The sequence below is a fragment of the Schistocerca nitens genome, chromosome 3 (assembly GCF_023898315.1).
Source record: "Schistocerca nitens isolate TAMUIC-IGC-003100 chromosome 3, iqSchNite1.1, whole genome shotgun sequence".
Classification (NCBI taxonomy): domain Eukaryota; kingdom Metazoa; phylum Arthropoda; class Insecta; order Orthoptera; family Acrididae; genus Schistocerca; species Schistocerca nitens.
In genome coordinates, this window is record NC_064616.1 from 532,473,569 (window position 1) to 532,496,387 (window position 22,819).

The following is a 22,819-nucleotide window of genomic DNA, read 5'->3' on the forward strand; positions in this document are numbered from 1 at the left end:
TTTAAGTTTGTAGCAGTAACTGGTACATGAAATGACTCTTACGTATCTTTCACTTCGTATCTGTTATGGTATCGTATTGCAGATAGCAGTGAAAATCTGTTTATATTTCTGTGCGGAACTTAAGGATATCCCTACTGAACCGACGTATTCATTGGATTGATATTCTAAAAATCCGGTTTCCGTAAGGACACAAATGGGTTCTAACTTTCATTGGGTTGGTAAGAGTTGGCAGAAGATACACGGTCACAATCTGCATTTAAAGGCTGTAGAATTCAAACGGCGTATGAACGTTAAAATATTTAGATGCAAGAGCCTAAAAATAATACACAGTCCATTGAGAGGAGTCAAAAGTTAAAACCTAGACGTATATGAAACAGTCGCATCGTAAGCTGAAAAAAACAACAGAAGTCAGTAATGGAGATAGCAGGAATACTTCCTAACGTTACCGCAGTTTCGTGCTTCTTCATTTCCCGTTTTGTTGATCAAAACTGAATGTGACATCAGAGATCATTCCTTACTTGCAAAAGTATCTACAACGTAGTAGTATGCATAGCAGTAAATAAGTATATCATCATTCATAGAAATGAAATCAAATAGTTTGGGTGCGCGACAAAAATTTTTTTGGCCATGTAGAAATTTACAGTCCTTACGAGGTATAGATGTCGATACATTTAACGCCTTTATTGCCAGTCTCGTCAACTGATGGGTCGCGAAAATTTCGGTAGACTGCCGATCCCGTGATTTGAAGGTGTAACATTTTCTCCTGCCTTTAAATACTAAATCACGTATATTGAGGGCTCGATCGGTCATTATGTTGCAGCGGAAACAGCAAGGGTTACGGGAACGGCAGTCAGTGTTAAAGAAAATTGCGCAGTCGTAATGATCTGACTTCGTAATGCACATTTTCATTCTTACTCAAAGCTCGTACGATTACTTCTTTTGTTTCATATGCGTTGCGCAGAAACTGATCTGCTCGTACAAGGTAACGCGTAGCGCTCCAGTTTCCGAGACAGGGAGTTGAACCAGACCCGGATTGAAAACGCGTGGCGGGTAAGTGACCGTGGGCTGGTACACAGGCCAGCTTAAGTCTGATCTTTAGGCGGTTTCCTACGCCCGTGTAGGCAAATGTTGGGCTGCGCCCCAGTTTCCGGCTCTGATAACATTGTACACAAATAGTTAAAATACGATACCATGCTATTCAGACAGACGTCCCTTGACAGCTGTGGCGTCAGGGAGAGCATTCGGTCACCAAGATAAATTATGAATAAGATTTGCTAAATCCTGAAAAGCGAACCCTGTACAGGACAGGATTAACAGTAGGGAACATGAGAAAAGAAAACTTCGAACAGACGCTGAAATTGTCATCTATAGAATGTAATGGCATTAGTGCGCCCTTGTAAGTTCATGAACGTGCAGGTGAAATTCAGTTTCTACTAATCAACACTGATAGGGCATTAAAAGGTGAAATACACTGACGGGAAAAAGTGCAATATCAAATAATCATTAACGTAGACTAATGAAATTTCGGGACTACATTTATCTAGGTAACTTATTTACGTCATTAACATTGTAAGATCACAGGTTAACGTAAACTGAAGATAAACCATTGCAAATGTGAAATGCTGGTACATTAATAACTGGTGTAACCACTAGACGGTTGAATGCAAGCACGCAAACGTACATGCACTATGTTGTACAGGTTGCAGATATCAGTTTGTGGGATAGAGTTCCTTGCCTGCTGCACTTCGTAAGTCACTAGAAGGACGGTTAATGCTAGTTGTGGATCAAGCTGGAGTTGTCCGATGATGTCCCATATGTGCTCGATTGGAGAGAGATCCGGTGATCGAGCAGGCCAAGTCAACATGTCGACACTCTGTAGAGCATGGTAGGTTACAACAGCGATATGTCGACAAGCGTTATCCTGTTGGAAACCCTGCTCCCGGGAATGCTGTTCATAGATGGCAGCACAAGAGGTGGGATCACCAGATTGACGTACAAGTTTGCAGCCAGGGTGCGTGGGATAACCACGAGAGTGTTCCTACTGTCATACGAAATCGCACCCCAGACCATAAATCCATGTGTAGGTATAGTGTGTCTAGCGCGCAGACAAGTTGGTTGCAGGCCCCCCAAATTCCCTACTCCTAACCAACACACGCCCATCACTGGCAGCGAGGCAGAACCAGCTCTCATCAGAAAACTCAACAGACCTCCACCCTGCCCTCAAGGAGCTCTCACTTGACACCACTGATGTCGCATATTGGCGATGGTTTGGAATCAGTAGAATACACTCCACAGGGCGTCTGGCCGGGACCTGTCCTCGAAGTAACAGATTTGTAACAGTTCGTTGTCACTGTGGTGCCAATTGCTGCTTAGATTTCTGCTGCAGATATAGTAAGATTCGCCAGAGCCCCACGGTGAACGTACGACGGTCGTCCCTCCGGTAGTGCCACGTGGTCGTCTTCTTGAGACCGTACATTCTCCTGCTGCCAGCAATCATGCAGCGGCTACGTTACTGCCAAGGAGGTGTTGATAATGACGTCTTTGTCGCCTTAAAGGTGTTCTTGACTAACAGCAACTCACCACGTCCAATTTCGGCGGTAACTCTCCCTACCGACCGTTAACATGTGTTTAAAGCAAACCTGATTAGCATCCTCAAATTGGCGCTACTGGCGCCACTTTTTAGCGACTGGCACGAAGTTTGAATAAACTTATTTCATATGTAGAAACATGCCTACCAACTTCAGTTTGTCGTACAACTCCTCCTGTGTGTTGCGATTTTTTTTCTTCCAGTTTAGTTTCTTGCGGTCGCGTGTTCGCACAGAATTATAAACAAGGCATCACGACTGTTGTTCATGGCTCGAGTGCACAGTCATCGAATGCGGCGAGGACAGTTTCACGCGCGAATTCGAAACTCAAGTGAATCGTTTCTAGAAAATGGGGATGGGAGTCGATTTGTAAGGAACGTTCAAAAATTTTCCGTTTGAGAGCGATGCTGCAGCGTATATGCAACGTAGCGTGACTCTAGTGTGGGTATATAAGGACCTACATGTAGGCAAGGGATTGGCGTAGCACTCGTGTCTTTCCGTTGTGCATGCGGTAAGCACGGAAACGTGAAGCGGCGCGGAGTGGCGGCGCGGTTTGAGGCGCCATGTCACGGATTGCACGGCCTCTCCCGCCGGAGGTTCAAGTCCTCCCTCGGGCATGGGTGTGTATTGTTGTTCTTAGCATAACTTATTTTAAGTTAGTGTAAGTATTGTGTAAGTCTAGGGACCGATGACCTCCGCAGTTTGGTCCTTCGGAATTCATACACATTTGAAACGTGAACTACGGCGACATTATTACAGAATGAGTATAGACAGGACTAACGTGCTGTTATTCATTGCAGAAGGAGAACCACAGGTAGACATTCGTCGGGGAACGAAGAATATGTGTGGGGCAGCATGTATGTCGAAAATCACCGCTGTGGAATGATGCAGCAAGGGGTGCTTGTGCTTCATGATAACGGACGTCCCCATATGGCAAATGTCGCAAGGCAAAAGTTACGTCAACTCTAGTGGGAGACACTCGAGCACCCGCTCTGTAGTCCTGATGTGTCTCCCCATGCGGTTAACACGCCTACGGTCTCTTAAAAAATGCCTTGAAGTGTCGACGATTCCTGTCGGACGAGAATGTGTAGCAGGCAGTTACTGACTACTTCACGCAGCAGGGCACCGTGTTTTACCAACCTGGTGCGTCGGTGGGATGATTGCCTGAATGCTCACGGCAATTTTGTTCGATTGGCATAACCACTCTAGACAGCCTTCTAAAGGAAACTTTTTGATAGCCCCCCTTGCTCTATACTGTGCCTGATTAAGGCGAATGCGGGGCTGGTTTCTTTCGAAAGGATACGGCTGATGCCGTACCTCATCTTCTTCTCCGAGCGTGACCCCCGTCTTCCAATCGCCTCGTCGGATTAGAATGTAAATATTAATTTTCATTCTTCTTTTTATTATCATCGCTAAAGATCTTAAACTGTGAGGATATCTGTTTTTATTCCTTTTCTCAATACACAGGCGTCCTGCATACAGATATAATTAAGACTGTGTGTTTTACAATATGGCACATAAAACTTCTTTACCCAATAGGTATCTGCATGTGAACACTTAGCTTTGTTACCGAGAATGAAGTGGTATTGTTGGTTCATGTAATGAAGAGAATGGCACCGAGTGAAAATTCCAGGAGTCCTTCAATAAACCGTAATTTCATTAATGCTATGGGATTGAGACCAGAAGTCAAAGGTCGTCAGGACGCCAGTGGTATTGTTTATGCTGGACTGTATTATCAGCAGTACAGAGTATGTCACTCAAATGTTAGTTGAGGAATGTGCACAGGTCATGGGAAACGACTAATATCTGGCTCTGCAATTACCTGCAGAGCAAGTAAGAAGAGACATCAGTTTCTTTAAGTAATCAATGAAAAAAGAAGTTTGTTTCACGGCCGGAGCTATTAAAATGAAATCTAAAGATGTGAAATTTCTCACAGCCGACGGTTTATCGTTTCCTCGTCTTGATGTTCAAATTTTCAAATGCGTATGAAATCCTTAGGGACCAAACTGCGGAGGTCATCGGTCCCTAGACTTACGCACTACTTAAACTAACTTATACTAAGAACAGCCGGCCGGATTGGCCGTGCGGTTCTAGGCGCTGCAGTCTGGAACCGCGAGACCGCTACGGTCGCAGGTTCGAATCCTGCCTCGGGCATGGATGTGTGTGATGTCCTTAGGTTAGTTAGGTTTAAGTAGTTCTAAGTTCTAGGGGACTGATGACCGCAGAAGTTGAGTCCCATAGTGCTCAGAGCCATTTGAACCATTTTGAGCTAAGAACAACGCACACACCCATGCCCGAGGGAGGACTCGAACCTCCGGCGGGAGGGGCCGTGCAGTCCGTGACATGGCGTCTCAAACCGGGCGGCCCCTCGTCTGGCTACCGACATGTAATTACAGGAGCTCTGGATACAGGATAGCTATTTGCAATATCGACTCAGAATACTCCTGATAAATACTTTCGTTTAGACATCACGCTCGAACGCCGGCTACCTGCTACATAGCAATTCTCAGTGGTATAAGCTAGTGTTGGGGGCGACATTTCGTTGCAAACAGAGATCACATGGCCCACCCAGTCTACAGTCTAAATAAGTGGTCACAAGCGAGTGACCAGTATCATTGTATCTGTAAGATGGATCCGTGAATGTGACCATATCTATCATGTGTACAACGTCCGACTAACATGCGGACTATGCGTGTACTCTGATCAATGACTTTGTTAAATGGCAGGTGGAAACCACCCTAGCATAACTCTAAGTCTGTCGAAGCTCCTGAACATGGAAACTCGTCCATCATCACAAATTATTTTGTTACATCTATTTTTCTGTTTTTGATGTACCACAGCTTGTATTCCCTATTAACCACCAATAATGTGCGTTGACTGGCATGACTGCGCGAAAGTAACAATTCTGGTATGTCTGAAAGTATGACGTTACTGCCTAATCTACCTATTCATAGATGTCTTTCCGGCATGTGTGGCATTTTACTGAGAAGGAAAATATGTATGTAAATGTAAATAACAAATCGGAACGGGAGACGCGAAGGGAAGGTACGGGTTTTAGATGTTGCCGACATCCTTTCCCGGACATTGTTACCCTTCTTAGTGTTCAAAGTTGCCAGATAGCTGTTTTTACCCACGATTCGGTTCACCTCAGCTGTACCGTTCAGTCATTGTCCTCTTTTCACTTAAATTTCATCTACAACGCTACATTTTACGTCGGAGTACGTGACAATACAGTCTGCCTTTTTAAAGACGGGAAGACCTATGGTACGCACGAAATCAAGCTCCTCTTGATTTGGCTCTCGATCACATCACACTGCATGCACTTGTCGGAAGTTATTGTTAGCATAAGCCAGGAGTTTCTTTCCTATGAGCATAGCTTCTCCGTAGAGTATCAGTTCAATGCTGTAACCTAACACAACTAGGTGTCACAGAGACGTCACAGTGCGCAGTCGAAAAGCGTTAAGGCCCAAGACTGTGGTCGCTGGTTCAAATGGTTCAAATGCCTCTGAGCACTATGGGACTCAACTGCTGTGGTCATCAGTCCCCTAGAACTTAGAACTACTTAAACCTAACTAACCTAAGGACATCACACACCGGTGTGGTCGCTGGTGTGGTGTGCTTTTTCGCCTGACTGTTTTACATGAGACTGTGTAGGATTATGTGAATTCGACTAGATGCTAAAATGACTCAGAAGTTCGGCGAAAATTGGGAAATTTCTGGTAAATTCCTATGGGACCAAACAGCTGAGGTCATCGATCCTTCGGCTTACGCACAACTTAATCTAACTTAAACTAACTTATGCTAAGGACAAGACACACCCCCATGCCCGAGGGAGGAAGGACTCGAACCTCCGACGGTGGGAGCCGCGCGAACCCTGACACGGCGCCTCAGGCCGCACTGCTACCCCTCGCGGCCTGAAGTTCGGAGACCAGTAGGAGATATTGAGACGCTCTGCAGATGATCTTTTTATAGTTGATAATGATTTTCTTCTACCTACACATTGGTGTGACTAGTATTAAACTGCTTTCCTCTGACGCCGTAGCGTAGTGAAAATAATTCAACGAATTGACTTCTTCCAGGGATGAACGACAACTGACCAATACGAGAGTTGGAACTTTAATAGTGGCAACTATTTATTTACAGTTCGTACACAATAGATGCGTGTTTAAAAGTTTTACTGGCCTTCAAAGTAGTCACCAGCATTGTGTATAAGAGATGTGGAAGTCGTACGATACTCTTAGCAGTGCCAGTTGTGTTACAGCTCGAGCGGCGCGGTCTATTGCCCGTCGAATTTGTAGCAGTTCTGAAGCGAATGCTGTGAAGTGTTTCCTTCAGTTTAGAAATAGAGTTGAACTCACGAGGGCTTAAGTCAGAGGAGTGCAGTAGGTGGTATAGCACTTAGCAGCCCCATCTGTCAAACAAATCAGTGACAGCTTGCACTGTACGTGCTTGAGCATTGCCCTGCAAAATGATGGGATCCTACAGAAAGTGTCATCACATCTGTCTGTGCTGTTCATTTTTGGAACACAACCTACGACCAGCTTAGAGACAGAAGTGATGACACTTTCTGCAGGACCTGACCATCATTTTGCAGGACAATGCCAAAGCACGTACAGTGCAAGCTCTTACTGATTTGTTTGACTGATGGGGCTGCTAAGTGCTATACCACCTACTGCACTCACCTGACTTAAGCCATCGTGAGTTCAACTTGATTTCTAAACTGAAGGAAACACTTCACGGTACTCGCTTCAGAACAGCTACAAATTCGTCGGGCAACAGACCGCACCGCTCGAACTGACAACACAACAGGCACTGCTAAGAGTATCGTACGACTTCCACATCTCTGGCAACGGGCTATACACTATGCTGGTGCCTACTTTGAAGGTTAGGAAAACTTTGAAACGCCTATCTATTTTGTACGAGTTGTAAATAAATAGTTGCCACTATTAAAGTTCCAACCCTCGTATTATATTATATACAGTATAGACGAATAATTCGGCCAACTGTGTTATACACGTCGTATAGGAGTGGTTAAGTGCTCATACCGTAGAAACCTAATTGTAGAGACGTCTTGTGTTCTCGTGTAACTACCATCGGCGAGAAGCACGAAGGGCAGTTCGGAAAGTAACTTGAGTTATTTAGTACATGGGAAACAGGAATTGTAGTAACATTTGATGTATGTAAATATACACAGAGAGTTGGGTTTTGTTACAAAGGGCTCGTTAAGACCCGGGTTAAAATATATAATTCGCCATGCAGTGTACGGTTTTCCATGATTTCTCTGAACCTCATGAATCAATGCCCATTATGGATTCATTTTTCAAAACGATTGCCATTTTCATTACTAATCCTTGCTCAGTCCGAGTTTGTGATGCGATTGCAATGATGTAGTCGACCTTAGGCTTCAATCTACTTTGTACGCAAAGACGCAGCGTGCTTCCGTACTCATCTTGTAACCCGAGGGTCGCTACGTCGTTGTACCTAGTGTTACAGAATGTTTGGACTGACGGCTGCAATCTCAAAATCTGCTCACGGTGAAATGCACCCTGTGATCAGTTTACTATGGGGGAAATATAGAAGCTCGCATATACTCAGCCTCGATTTTCGCAGTTTATGGAGAGAGAATTTTGAGTGATATTGGTGCTGATTCTGTGGGACAGGTGAATTAACGTGCGCGGATCCAGCAAGGAATCGGTGGCCTTTAGAAGCCTTATATGAACTGGTGCGAAAGTGGAGAGATACACTTACATAATTTTGTAATTTGTGAATCGTCTATTAAGTCTTCAGGGTTCCGGAGCAGTTGTGTAGGACGGGCAACTCGGGACTGGCGGACGGGGATTTTCATCCAAATAAGAGATCATAACAATTGCGCGAAGTCGCTCGCTAGTTACGTTGATAGGGAAAATTAGGTGCTCCTGAGAATTAATTAGGTGTTGTGGATTAGTAGGCAGATTTTAAATTGTGTGTTCATGTAGTGTAGACAGTAAGGCATTTATGATTCGTAGGCCTATAATACGGCTATACTCCTGTATCGTTATAAAGTAGTTCTTCTGTAGTAGCGAGTACCCATGAAAAAGGATCTTCCTTATCCACGTCCAGATAATTCTTACTGCCACATAAATAACGAATATGACAAGGTGACAAGGGCTGCACCATTGAGAAACGTTAAAATCCTTTCCATTAAAGGAGGTCAGGGCAGGAACTCAGTCCTTAGATAGTTTCAGGTGCAATGCTTTCCATATTTCTCGAAATGAATAGTGCTCGACTACAATTGATACTTAAGTTTTACTCAATACTTCTCAACTATTGTAGTCAGAAATTTCGCGTTTACTTTTGTTGCACGATATTAACTCGAAACTGCGGTACACGACATGATGAGGTTTGGTGACAGTTGGAATACTGTAAGGAAACTATCCAGGCTGGCCAACGAGATGGGTGACGAAACGCATTGAGATACACTGTTATCAGAATTAAGGAACTTCAGAAGCAAGGCACCGCCTGCTGTACCTAGTATCAATTAAATATCAGACGGTATGTCTTGAGTATTATACGTATAATTTCAGAGCATTATCGACCTTATTCATAAGGCGTATTGTGAAAAGTAATGGCCGTATAACACTGTACTGGGACGCGCCGGAAGTAACTTTTACGTCTGAAGACTTGTGGCCGTTGAGAATAACAAGCTGTGTTCTGTCAGTTAGAAACTCTTCAGCCCAGTCACACAGTTGTTCTGATACTCCACACACCTGTATTTTGTTTATTAGGCGGCAGTACGGGACTGTATCGAATGCCTTCCGGAAGTCAAGTAACACGGCAATTGCCTAGGCGAGCGGTTCTGGCGCTACAGTCTGGAACCGCGCGACCGCTACAGTCGCAGGTTCGAATCCTGCCTCGGGCATGGATGTGTGTGTTGTCCTTAGGTTAGTTAGGTTTAAGTAGTTCTAAGTTCTAGGAGACTTATGACCTCAGCAGTTGAGTCCCATAGTGCTCAGAGCCATTTGAACCATTTTTGAACTGCCTAGGCGTCTCTGTTCATTGATTTCTGGGTCTCGTGGACGAACAGAGCTGGATTTCACATGATCGTTGTTTTCGGAACCCATGTTGATTCCTACATATCAGGTTTTTGGTCTCCAGAAATATCATACACAAGTAGCTTCAGACAGGATTTGGTGCTTCACTTATTTGTAAACTCACAATCAGTTCTTAATTAGTTAATCTATCACATTCTTGCTGCTCTTAATTCACAATTAGGATGAAAGGCGCCTTCACACTTGGATGTACTTACTAGGTTCCACGGGAACACCAGTTGTTTACATACTAACTAACGAAGAAGTAAATCTACGATATACTGTTCTAGTGCCGTTGTTTGATTTAAATATAAACTTCATATTTGCTTGCCTGAAGCAGTATTTTGTGACCACACGTTTTCTTATTAAGATAGTGGAAGTCAAAGAACGATTTCATTCATTTTATATTTCTCGTGTGTGATGTCGAATCAATTTCAGCAATTAACAGTATGTTGAGATCGCATGCAATGTTTCTCTAATTTCCCTCACGAGTATGTTGTCTTATTTTCTTCTGTTTCCCGTGAAGGCCTTTGAAGTTCGATTTTCCTGACAGAGAATTTTGGACTTTGTCAATTTGAAGTTTAAAGAGTTCTAGGTCATGCATCGCTCGTTCTTGTGATGGAAGCATATTACGAGAAACCTAGTGGAATTTTGATCTGTTGCTGTTTTGTAGGTCATGATTTTGCTGTTCGACGCCTCGCGAAGCAAATTTGGATAGTTTCTCCGACTAAAGAGGAACGAGAACTAATTCCTTGCGACTTTTCTTAAAAAAAAAAAAAAGCCATCTCGACACTCAGTCGCAACCATTGAGGAAAACACAAGTATTTTACCAGGTAGGCAGGAGTGGGAATCGAATATATTTCATATTTCCCCTCGGGTTCATTGTCTCTCGTATTCCATTTCGTTTACATGAGGTCTGTTGGTATCTTCAACAGAATTACTACAGACATCTTCCGTCATAATAAAAACTAAATTTTAGAGTAATACGGTCTACTCATACTCATACTGATGGATGGAATGATGATTCTGAAATGTTTCTCTTTGTTACAGTGTATTTTGGGATCTGTATTGTGCGGCGCCAGAACGGAGGGATACTTGCGAGCATTCCAGCGAAGCGAAGGCGTTCCATGACTATGTAAGTATTCCTTGGTAGTAAATATAAGAATTTTTTTGTGGTAAGTTCCTATGGGACCAACTGCTGAGGTCACCGGTCCCAAGGCTTACACACTACTTATTCTAACTTAAACTAAGTTGCGCTAAGGACAACACACACACACACACACACACACACACACACACACACACACACACACACATGCGCGCGCGCACACATGCACGAGGGAGTACTCGAACCTCCGACTTGGGGAGCCGCGCGAATCGTGGCAAGGCGCCTTAGACCTCTCGGCTAATAGTAGAATAACTTGCATTCATTGCTGTAAGTATGTATGTTAAGAAGTTGCTGCTTAAAGCGGCAATAGGTTCTTCTAGGGCTCCATGTTCGGTACTGCTAATTCATTTTGCTTTCGATATAAGTATCTTCTTTTTCTTGCACCGTAGCCCCGCAGTGGCGCAGGGTCGGTATGGTTATTAACGAATTTGGCATGATTCATTTAAAGAATGGCCGGATGCCCTTCCTGTCGCCACACCGTTACCTCCGGGACGGAATGTGTATACTGCAAGTGTCAGCCTGTAGCGTCATTCATGTGAAAGTGAAAGTTAGTTTTGTAAATCGTTTACGAATCCTGCAACTGAGGTGGGACTTGGGTACCAGCTGATATTCACCTAGTTGGATGTGGGGAAATTGCGTAACAACATCTACGCTGGCTGGCACACCAACCCTCAGCGTTAATTCGCCTGCCAGATTCGTCCAAGAAGCGGCACTTTTAACACACACGACTTTCTGGCCGGGTTTTTAGATTTTATTATTCTGAAACTAATATTTCCTATCTGTAGCTTCAATTTTTAGCTTGCTTCGTCGGAACAGATGCTTCGTGGCAATGCAGAGAATAACAGTTAGAATAAATGTTTGGTTTTAATTGTCTTTGAATGTCTTACATATCGTGTCAGCGTGTGAATGATACCACGTAGTTTCTTGACACAAAACTAGAATAATTTTTACAGTCTTCCGAAATAAAATCACACCTAATCACTTGTTCCATGTTACTCTTAGAATGTTTATTCGTCACGGTACTAATCTGGATTTTGTTACCACACTCGCATGCGCAGTGAGGTGGCGCAGACGTTAGCACGCTGGTCTCGCAGTCTTGAGAACGGCTGGCCAGATTTAGGTTTTTCGTTCTTCCCTGAAGTCACTTAAAACAAACGTCCTTCTCCTAATCGAATGTGTACTCGATACCTAAGACATCTTCGTCGACATGACGTAAACCTGAAAGTTCCTTCGTCTTGTATGCGTAATATTATGCAAAGGAAACCAGTGTAGTTGCTTCTCTCGTGGTACGTTTTTCGGGAGAGACCCAATGTGTTAAAAAACTTGCATTGCATTACAAAATTGCCCTCACTCCACATGAGATAGTCTTCAAAGTGAATATAAACTGCCGCGAAGTTATATCAGTCTGTATGCTTTCCTATAAATTTTTATACATAGGGATATTCGTAAGTGCGATGTGCCTCAGCTTTGAAACTTAAAAATATTGTGGAAGATGCGTTTTAGGTTATCAGACGAGCGGATCTTATTTATGAAATAGCTTAACGTAGGGGTTCTGTGATTTGTTGGGTTTAAATCTGTTTATGCCACTATATATTTTGACGATGTAGCTGCGACATAATGACAGTAGTGTCATGGCTTAATAGTATTTGAAACATAGTGACTGTTTCCGTAGTACACACTCACGTGAAGCATCAATAACATCATGCTTAACAGCGCGTGAATTCCACATTTCTGTTACTCCCAAGCACAGATTCTTAAAAATAAGCATGATGTCGAATTAAAATTGCGATACTTGTACGTATTCTACCTTAGATGAGTATTCGTTGCTCCAAAGAATCAGAGAGGAATGAACCTAGCTTTTTAATCTAAAATTCAGTGCAACAAGGATATTGTTAGTGATGGACTTTTGTTAACGAAACACTTAATGTAAATGACTCCAATGTTTGAGTGGCGGAAATGAAACTGATTAAGCAGAAAGACGAAGATCAGTGATGTAAGACACGTTACTCATATTCGAAACAAGCTAGATTCAAATGCCCTCCGGTTATATTTTCCCTGGTTTTCTCAAATAATTTCAGGAAAATTCTGGCATGGTTCCTCAAAACCAGCCTTATCCTACCAGAGCTTGAGCGGCCAGCCTAAAAGTCAACTGGCCGGCCGGAGTGGCCGAGCGGTTCTAGGCGCTACAGTCTGTGATGTCCTTAGGTTTGAGTAGTTCTAAGTTCTAGGGGACTGATGACCTCAGAAGTTAAGTCCCATAGTGCTCAGTCATTTGAACCAAAAATTCAACTCAGTGAACTTTTATAATCTGAGGATAATCAGTCCGTCAGTACCTTCTGACCTGGAACTGAATCAATATATGCAATAGTTACGTATGAGGCAGGAGAACGTGCCGTTGGCTTCCGCTGATTTTTATTCATTGAGTCCGTCCGGAAGAATAGAAAGAGCTTCTCTCCAGTTCAAAGATGTCGGATCTTCCCGAGTATTATCCTTGCGATTGTTGCAAGTGATGTAATAGAGGGGAGAGCAGAGTGTTTTTGTATTCTCTGCATTTAGATCTTGACGATTCCCATAGAAAACTGTTCATAACCTCCCTAATACAGGCGTGTGAGATAAATTTGTCCAGATCATGTTTCCCTACTCTGACTTAGCTCAGATCCTTGACCTTCTCCGGGAAAAGGGCAACGAGCGGTCACACTCAGATTTGTAAGTATAATCTACACTGAAACGCCAAAGAAACTGGTATGGGCATGCGTATTCAAATACAGAGATACGGAAACAGACAGAACACAGCGCTGCGGTCGGCAACGCCTACATAAGACAAGTGTCTGGCGCAGTTGTTAGATCGGTTACTGCTGCTACAATGGCAGGTTATCAAGATTTAAGTGAGTTTGAACGTGCTACTACAGTCGGCGCGCGAACGATGAAGTGGGTTATTTTCCCTTATGACCAGTTCAAGAGAGTACGTGAATATCAGGAATGTGGTAAAACATCAAATCTCCGACATCGCTGCGGCCGTAAAAAGAGCCTGCAAGAACGGGACCAGCGACGATTAAAGAGTATCGTTCAACGTGACAGAACTGCAACCCTTTCGCAGATTGCTGCAGATTTCAATCCTGGGCCATCAGCAAGTGTCAGCGAGCGAACCATTCAACGAAACATCATCGTTATGGGCTTTCGGACCCGAAGGCCCACTCGTGTACCATTGATGACTTCACGACACAACTTTAAGCCTCGTCTGGGCCCGTCAACACCGACAGTGGACTGTTGACGACTGGAAACATGTTGCCTGGTCGGACGAGTCTTGTTTCAAATGGTATCGAGCGGATGGACACGTACGGGTATGGAGACAACCTCCATGAATCCATGGACCCTGCATGTCAGCAGGGGACTGTTCAAGCTGGTGGAAGCTCTGTAATTGTGTGTGTGTGTGCGGGGGGGGGGGGGGGGGGGAGGGAGGGAACTTGGCTTAACCTCGCAATAACACATTGTTTTTAATAGCCACAGAAAAATTTGTGTATCCCACTTCGACCTATTTGTTTTTCCAATATTAATTAGAAAAACGAGTCGCCTGTAGACGTGGACGAACTGACGGATAGACGATTACCGTTCAACTTGGTCTTCATCGCCAAGGACATACGTTGTAGCACTAACTCATATGCGGGAAAAGTGCTGGAAAGAATCGACCTTCACCATATCGGGTGAAATGTCTCGGCGTTCGCCTAGAGAGATACATAAAATCAAGGAAAACCTGAATCATACTGATGGCGCAGAGATATGAACCTCGTTCGGTGAGAGACAAGGAACTGTGTACTTCGCTGCGAAATGTTTGCCGTCGGACTTACAGAAACACGCGGCGTAACTAATCTTTCCGTTGTGACTGTGATAACGGAATGACCTGCTTTACTGCAGATTGCGCAATCATATCCTATAGTTGCGCACAACAGGCAAGTCCTCTGTAACGAAATGTGTTGGTGTCGTGTAAGTGCTACTAATCTAGAACAGCGATTCTGTCTGTGGGGGAGGGTGGGGTCCTTGGTGATTAGGGGAGGGGAGGGGTGGGGTGGTGGCGTGATAACAATGAATGGGTGCGCTAGCTAAAGAAAAAATATATTCTGACACAACAAAAACCAAAATTTACGTTTACACTGATATAATGCGTTTATAAATGGGACTGTAGCAGTACTACAAACCGCGTTTAATAATTTACGATTCAGTATCAAGTTAAAAACAAGTTTTTAATTAATAATAACTTCCTTGGCCCTGGCTTGCAGAGTAAAGTTTTTCGAAGAAGGGTTTAATATTAGAAATAGACGCACTGACTTCTTTTATATGTTTAGCTGAAATTTATATTTGGTCTTCAAAGCAGTCAACGCAGAAAATTTGGTTTTGCGAAAGATAGGATGTTGAAAATGGTAATAGCATGCGAAACGCTCTTGTTTTTACTACAGGAAGCTCTTCATCCGCCCCTGCCCAGAATTCAAAGAGCAGTTTATTACTAAACTGTCTTTTGGTTTCGCCACTTGGCGTGATGTCTTCATAAACTACTTCTTACGCAGTTGAGAGACCTTCGGAAGTATTTTTGCCCGCTACCTGTCAGACAGGTAGCGATAGATGGCCACATATTCTAGTTTTGTCAATGTAGCCGATCGGTGTTGCGAAACAGCAAAAATTTTACTTATTTTTGGTAATTTGTAAGTGTGGTGTCACCGCTAGACACCACACTTGCTAGGTGGTAACTTAAATCGGCCGCGGTCCTGTAGTACATGTCGGACCCGCGTGTCGCCACTGTGTACTCGCAATCCTAGCGCCACCACAGGGCAGGTCACAAGACACGGACATGACCTCGCCCCAGTTGTACGGACGACATAGCTTGCGACTAGACCTACCAAGTATTCCTCTCATTTGCCGAGAGACAGATTAAATAGCCTTCAGCTAGTCCATCGCTACTACCTAGCAAGGCGCCATGTGTATCATTGCTAATTGCTTACTACTATGCAAGAGATGTATTTCAACAAGAACAAGACTACATTAAAGTTAAGTATATTAAAATCTCTCTTCTTTTCTTTATAGTTTTCATCCAGTCTCCTGTTTCAGAATTTACGCCCGTCTGCGTTAGTTTCGCGTGCACCTAGCCACTCATTGTGTCGAGACCTTAGGGAATCGACACAACAGTAAGGTTTGTAAATTTCTACATTCAGCGTCGTATGTATATAGCTATAATACGAGGAAAAGGGGTGTGGCGCCGGCCGATGTGGCCAAGCGGTTCTAGGCGATTCAGTCTGGAACCGCGCGACCGCTACGGTCGCAGGTTCGAATCCTGCTTCGGGCATGGATGTGTGTGATGTCCTTAGGTTAGTTAGGTTTAAGTAGTTCTAAGCTCTAGGGGACTGATGACCTCAGATGTTAAGTCCCATAGTGCTCAGAGCCATTTTAACCAAAAAGGGGTGTGGGGGTGCGATGAGAATTATGACTGAAAAGTGGGACGCGAATACTAAAGACTGAAAAACACTGGTCTATACCACAGATTCTCTAAAATACACAATGCAACAAAGAAATGACTTTGAATTCCAAGTTGGGACACAATTTCGGTTAATTAGCGTTGGCGCCTCTGGTCAAAGATAACAAAAGAAAAATTTTTACGCATCTTATTTGAAGCGTTTGTGAAAGATGTTTCCACAACTAGAATATCGATCATACACTGCCTAACCCAAAAAATGTGAAGCACCGTGAGAACATGGTCGGATGTCAATGGCATTTCGTACATGTACACACCATGGGCGAGTGTGTAAATGATTCAACAGTTGCTATTTTCTGTGACAGGTAGAACGACCACCAGAGTGCGTTAATTTTCTTCGCGTTTGGTGTTTTCTGTTCGTGTTTGGTGTTTTTTTCTTTCGCGTTTTTGTCTCCGTCTGATGCTGTTACCAGGCCTGGTAGTCGATATAAGGGGTGCGAACAGTGTCAGGTATTAAGTGATCACTGTGAAGTGCGCGGAGATGTCACTGTACTTCTGTGAGACAGCATTATCAGCACCTGGCATAGTCTGAAAGGTGCATCATTGCGAGTCTCCATTTGGTCCGCTGGCTGAATCGTGCAGTACGCAGATTTGTAGGGCATTCGGATGTGACATGGACTGATATTGGACTGCAAGGCAAAGGGAGGACGCGTATATCTGTCGTTAAGGTAACGGTCGACTACGTCTGGCCACCAGGAGCGGTTCGCCGTACTGTGCTCAAGCACATCGTAACGCCTTCACATGTGCATCTGCCATCCGAGAAAACGTAATGGACTTTTTGTAATATTGTCATCGCATACCATTAGTCGCAGACCTACGAGCAGCCGGAATATGGGATTACCGTCCCACGCGTAGGCTGTCTACACAACACCACAAACGGTTGCGCCTGGTGTGCTGCCGTGAGTGGGAAGCATGGACTGCTGATGGTGTAACAGCGTGTTCGACGGTAAATCTCGGTTCTTTACTACCCGGCATGATTGTCGGCGTGAGCGGCAGCCACCTGGGGAGAGGTCCCATTTTTCCAACGTGTTGCTCCTGGCGTCATGGTGTTGGGAGCCATCAGATATGACTTAGGTCACGGCTGGTTGTGATTGTGGGAACTCTGACGAGAAAACGATACGTCATGGACATACTGCTTTCTCATGCGACAGTATAGTGGTGCTATTTTTCAGCAGGACAATGCTCGTCAATAAAAGGCGCGTGTGTCTGTGAACTGTTTGCGTGATGATAAGATTCTCTCGTGGCTAGCAAGATCTGCAGACGTGTCCCTGCCAGTATGCAGAATATCAAGGACCAGTTAAAACAGCTTGGGGCGACTTGCCTCAGGAGAGGATACAGCGGCTGTGATACCCTTTCTAACAGAATCCGTGCAGGCATCCAGGTCATAAGGGGATGCAACGTCATGCAGATAAGTAGGCTCGTATTACAAAGTTCTATGTAAATTTGACTTGCTATTGTAATAACTGAAATGACATCACAAAGCCTCTCAATCCTTGGAATTTCATCCTCCCCTTCTGGGTCCCTCACTTTTGTTGTTAGGCAGTGTACTTTATGTTAATTGCTGTTTGTTTCGTGGAATTAATCCATAAAACCGTAAATTTTTGGAACCCACAATTCTTCTCTAGCTGCACTGATTTCACACAGAAGCGATGGAGCGGGATATCTGTTACGTTTGCACCGTTATCAATTTGTCTTGCTAGACATTCGAGCCCGTTTTTGTTGTTCATTTTGTTGTATTGTCAGTTTAATTAAAGTTCCACCAAACAGTCTTTCAAACTTCTTAAATATATTAATTGGACTTGTTTCCATCGTTGGGTCGGTTGTAAATTTGTTCGCTGTCTTATTCATCTCTACAAGGGAAGGCCAGTAAGACCTCAAACACAGCCGGAACGTATAGATACATCAATGTGGGGTTCTTGGTAAGCTAAAGCGAGCAGTATGGCGAATTTTTCTCAAGTATGCCAAGTACTATTTAGCCATTAAAGTTGCATAATTATTACACAGATATAGTTTGTTTTAATTTTAATGGAAGTATGTACTTTATGTAGAATTGGAAAGAGCCTTCGGAGAGGATCTCAGTGACATAACATGGGTGGAAGTTAACCAAATACAAACAAGATGACAACGGCAGAAACCACTGTTCGTCCGTCAGGACTCCTCACAAACATGTGCCCTACTGTACGGCTGGTGTGTTTACCTGCCCGCGTGAAGCCCATCAAAATGCTCTCTGCTGTGGCGTTCAGATAACTTACTCGTGAGGGCTATTCAGACTTTCACAATTTATATATGACAGTCAAAAAAGTGGATATGGTTGTCATATATGGTAGCTGTCGTCAAACTGTGAGCTCAGCGCTGCGGTAGTGTGATGAAACGTATCGTGATCGTGACGAACCCTCACGACCGTCCTTTGCAGACATAACAAAATGGTATATATACTAAGATGGTATCTGTTCTTTCGGACATGTCCGAAAGAACAGATACCAGCGGTGACCATGCAGCTCCTTAGAATGAAGTTACAATGAAATGAATGCCCTTAGCTGCTAAGAGTGTTCATTTCATTGTAATAACAAAATGGCTCTAAGCACTATGGGACTTAACATCTGAGGTCATCAGTCCCCTAGACTTAGAACTACTTAAACCTAATTAACCTAAGGACAACACACACATCCATGCCCGAGGCAGGATTCGAACCTGCCACCGCAGGAGCAGCGCGGTTCCGGACTGAAGCGCCTAGAACCGCTCGGTCACAGTGGCCGGCGCAGACATACTTCAAGAAATTGTAATTGTGGCGAATAAAATACGCCGCTGAAAAAAGACAACAACTGGAAAGGTAAATTCAAGTAACATTGTAGCAGGGGTAACACAATTCGCAATTCACTACAAGGAAACTTTTAGCAGCCTTGAGAAACAATTCCAGTGTCCCACATTTGAGGTCATTAATCTCAGTTTGGAGATTAAATGACCGCAGCTGGTGAGGTATGAAGAACGTTCTCGACAAAAAGTATTGTTTTCGTTAACTATTGTTGGGCGTTTCTAAGGGGATGAATGGTGGCTAAGATTATAACCTCCACCCCTTCCAAGTTTCACAACCTGCATCCCATAAACATCTAGTCAGAGTTGGAGCATTTATTGAGCGACTTGACTCACATTCTGATGGAACAGATTTTAAGTATCTATGTGACATCCTGATGTAGGTATTGTATGGTTTCTCAGATTCAGTTTAAGCTGCTGCTGGTACGACGACACAGAGGCACGGTAGATCGCTCAGATGTAAAGTTTATTTTCAATTTCTATGACCTGGATGTCGTTGAGTCTTCAACTTGTATCATTCTCCCTCTTTGTACAACATTGCTCATTTCTGTGAAAAAAGAAATTTTGTTGTTATTCTGTTCTACAGATCAGTTTCGGCATTTTCGCCATTTTCAAGTACCCACATAGCAACGAACTCAAATGGGACACGTTTCAAAAAAATATAAAATATAAAAAAAAACCAAGCTGGTTGTAGAGTCGCAGCATTTAAACTGTGAAGTAACATACATAGTTACATAGATGACGATTCCTTACACTAGCTGCGCGTAAAAATAAAAGCAAACCGATTGTACATCAGTGTGAACGACTCAGAATACAACAGATAAATATGTAGCGAGTGTACAAAATCTTGCATCTGCTATGTTCTGAGACGTGAAAACTGCCGTATAATGAGTCTTGACTGTTTTGACGCGCACCTAATGTACCGATATTGTAATCCATGTGATTACGTATGATCCTTAACTGTTTTTATGTTACTATGTTAGTCAGTTTAATATTATAAATTTAATTTTTTTGAATTGTGTCCTGTAAGAGTTCGTTACGTCATGGGTGCACTCGACAGTAGCGCTAAGGCTGAAGCCAATCGGCTATACAGATAAAAATAAAATTGTTTATTATTAGTGAACAAAATGGTTCAAATGGCTCTGAGCACTATGGGACTTAACATCTATGGTCATCAGTCCCCTAGAACTTAGAACTACTTAAACCTAAGTAACCTAAGGACAGCACACAACACCCAGCCATCACGAGGCAGAGAAAATCCCTGACCCCGCCGGGAATCGAACCCGGGAACCCGGGCGTGGGAAGCGAGAACGCTACCGCACGACCACGAGATGAGGGCTATTAGTGAACAGCCTATGGCGAAATGATACCCTGCTTCAATCGATAATTGTCTTACTGTTTGTCAATAATGATATTCTGAGTTTTCAGTATGTCCTGTTTAGTTTATTAATATGGTGTTGGGAACCTAAATGTTCATTTAAGACGAATCTTTTACGTGGACGAGAGCCTTTTTCGACTGAAACATGTATTTTCACATGAAGAGATTCTTGGGTCGTGACGCATACGGCTTATGTTCGTCATTGTCATTTTGCAGTGCGGAGTGGCTGTGTAGTTTGAGGCGCCAAGTCGCGGATTGCGCGGCCCTTCCCACCGGAGGTTCGAGTCCTCTCTCGGGCATGTGTGTGTGTGTGTGTGTGTGTGTGTGTGTGTGTGTGTGTGTGTGTGTGTGCGTGTGTAGTTTTTAGCATAAGTTAGTTCAGGTTAGTGTAAGTAGTGTGTAAGTCTAGGGACCGATGACATCAGCAGTTTGGTCCCTTAGGAATTCACACACATTTGAACATTTTTTACTGTCATTTTTGTTCTTCTTCGTCGTCTTGTAGATTGTTTGTATAGGAACTGCACAGATAATAACAGGAAGCTGCATCATTGTAGATACACGAACCAGGATATTTCGTTTCAAGATTCCTACGGAAGACTCAAACATCATCTAAGCTTTTCGTCCAAATTCTGCATCTGCATCCATACTACGTAAACCTTCTTGGAGCACGTGGCGGAGGGTACTTCGGAGTGTACCACGTATTGGAGTTTCTTCCCGTTCCATTCACGTATGAAGCGTGGAAAGCATGTCTGTGTAAAAGCTTCTGTACGCGCTGTAATTAGTCTAATCTTATTTACATGCTCACCAAGGGAGCGATACATTGGGAGCTGTAGTGTATTCCTAGATTCCTCACATGATACTTTTTTTGAAACCTAGTCAGATTCGTCGTATTTTCCGTGAGCTCTCCCATGAGTCAAACAATCTCGTAATTTTTCGTGCTACGCCTAACTTGTATACGTTAGATATCTCCCGTTCGTCTGATTTGTTATGGATCCCACACGCTTCAGAAATGTTCCACAATAGGTATCACGAATTTTCTGAATGCAGTCTGTGGTATAACCAAAATTCCCCAATAAACCCACCAATAACCGAAGAGTGTCACCTACTTTATCTGCTATCGAGCATATGTCGTCATTTCTTTCCAAATCCCTATAGGTGGTATATGGTTACATTCGTAGTTTTTCAGTCGACTGATTCCAGTTGTAACTGATTGGTAATGTTCGCGTATAGTAGTAAGTTCTTATGTTTTGTTGAGTGCACAGTTTTGCGTCCTACACATACATCCATACCCTGCAAGCCAGTGTACAGTGAATGGCGGAGGAGGTGGCACGATATTATCGACTTTATTCCCTTTTCCATTCGCATACTGAGTGAGGGTGGAGAGGGGATGACTTGTCTGTATTGCATGTGTATGCCGTGCAATCCCTTTTAACCTTGTTCTCGTCATCCCCACGTGAAATACACGTTGGTGGTAGCATATTGGTAGCACAGTCTTCATCGAATATAAGTTCTTTAAATATACCCTACAGGATTTCGCGAGAACTATTTCGTCTTTGTTCCAAGGATTCCCAGTTAAGCTCCTCGAGCATACCGGTTACACTTTGGTATGGGCTATACCGTCTTGTTACGGTCGTACCAGCAAGTCTCTGAATTCCTTCTATGTGTGCTGTCATGCCACTTCGTAAGGACTACAAACACTGAAGCATTATTCTAGAATTGGTCTCACTAGCGTCTTGTATGTCATTTTCTTTACAGATATTCAGTTACCGGCCGGCCGAAGTGGCCGCGCGGTTCTGGCGCTGCAGTCTGGCGCCGCGAGACCGCTACGGTCGCAGGTTCGAATCCTGCCTCGGGCATGGATGTGTGTGATGTCCTTCGGTTAGTTAGGTTTAACTAGTTCTAAGTTCTAGGGGACTAATGACCTCAGCAGTTGAGTCCCATAGTGCTCAGAGCCATTTTGAACCATATTCAGTTACCCAGAATAATTTCAACAAATCTAAGTCTTCCATTCGCTTTCAGTAATACTGTTTTTACGTGATAGTTCAATTGCATATCGCTTCTTAGTACTATCCCTAAATACTACGATATGACGTGCTCAAGATGTAACCAAATATACGCTTCTTTCTCTTTCTAGTGGGAATCATCTTACATCTATCCACGTGTAAACACTGTTGCCAATGATTACACTAAATGGAAAATTTGGCCAAGTCCTGCTGTTCTATATCTGAACGTTCAAAGGAAGTTATCTTTCTGTGCACCACTTTGAATCTTCATCCAGATACTGTAAGTCGA

General features: G+C 43.6%; 1 protein-coding gene across 5 annotated transcripts in view; it reads left to right on the top strand.

The window, feature by feature from the left end:
* The window catches only part of LOC126248450 (single-stranded DNA-binding protein 3), a 377,126-nt gene that overhangs the window by 124,530 nt on the left and 229,777 nt on the right, over positions 1-22,819 (top strand). For all 5 annotated transcript variants that reach the window (XM_049949437.1, XM_049949439.1, XM_049949440.1 and 2 more), the window contains exon 4: positions 10,703-10,787. In XM_049949437.1, coding sequence (XP_049805394.1) covers positions 10,703-10,787 — 85 coding nt within the window. The remainder of the gene's footprint in view (positions 1-10,702; positions 10,788-22,819) is intronic.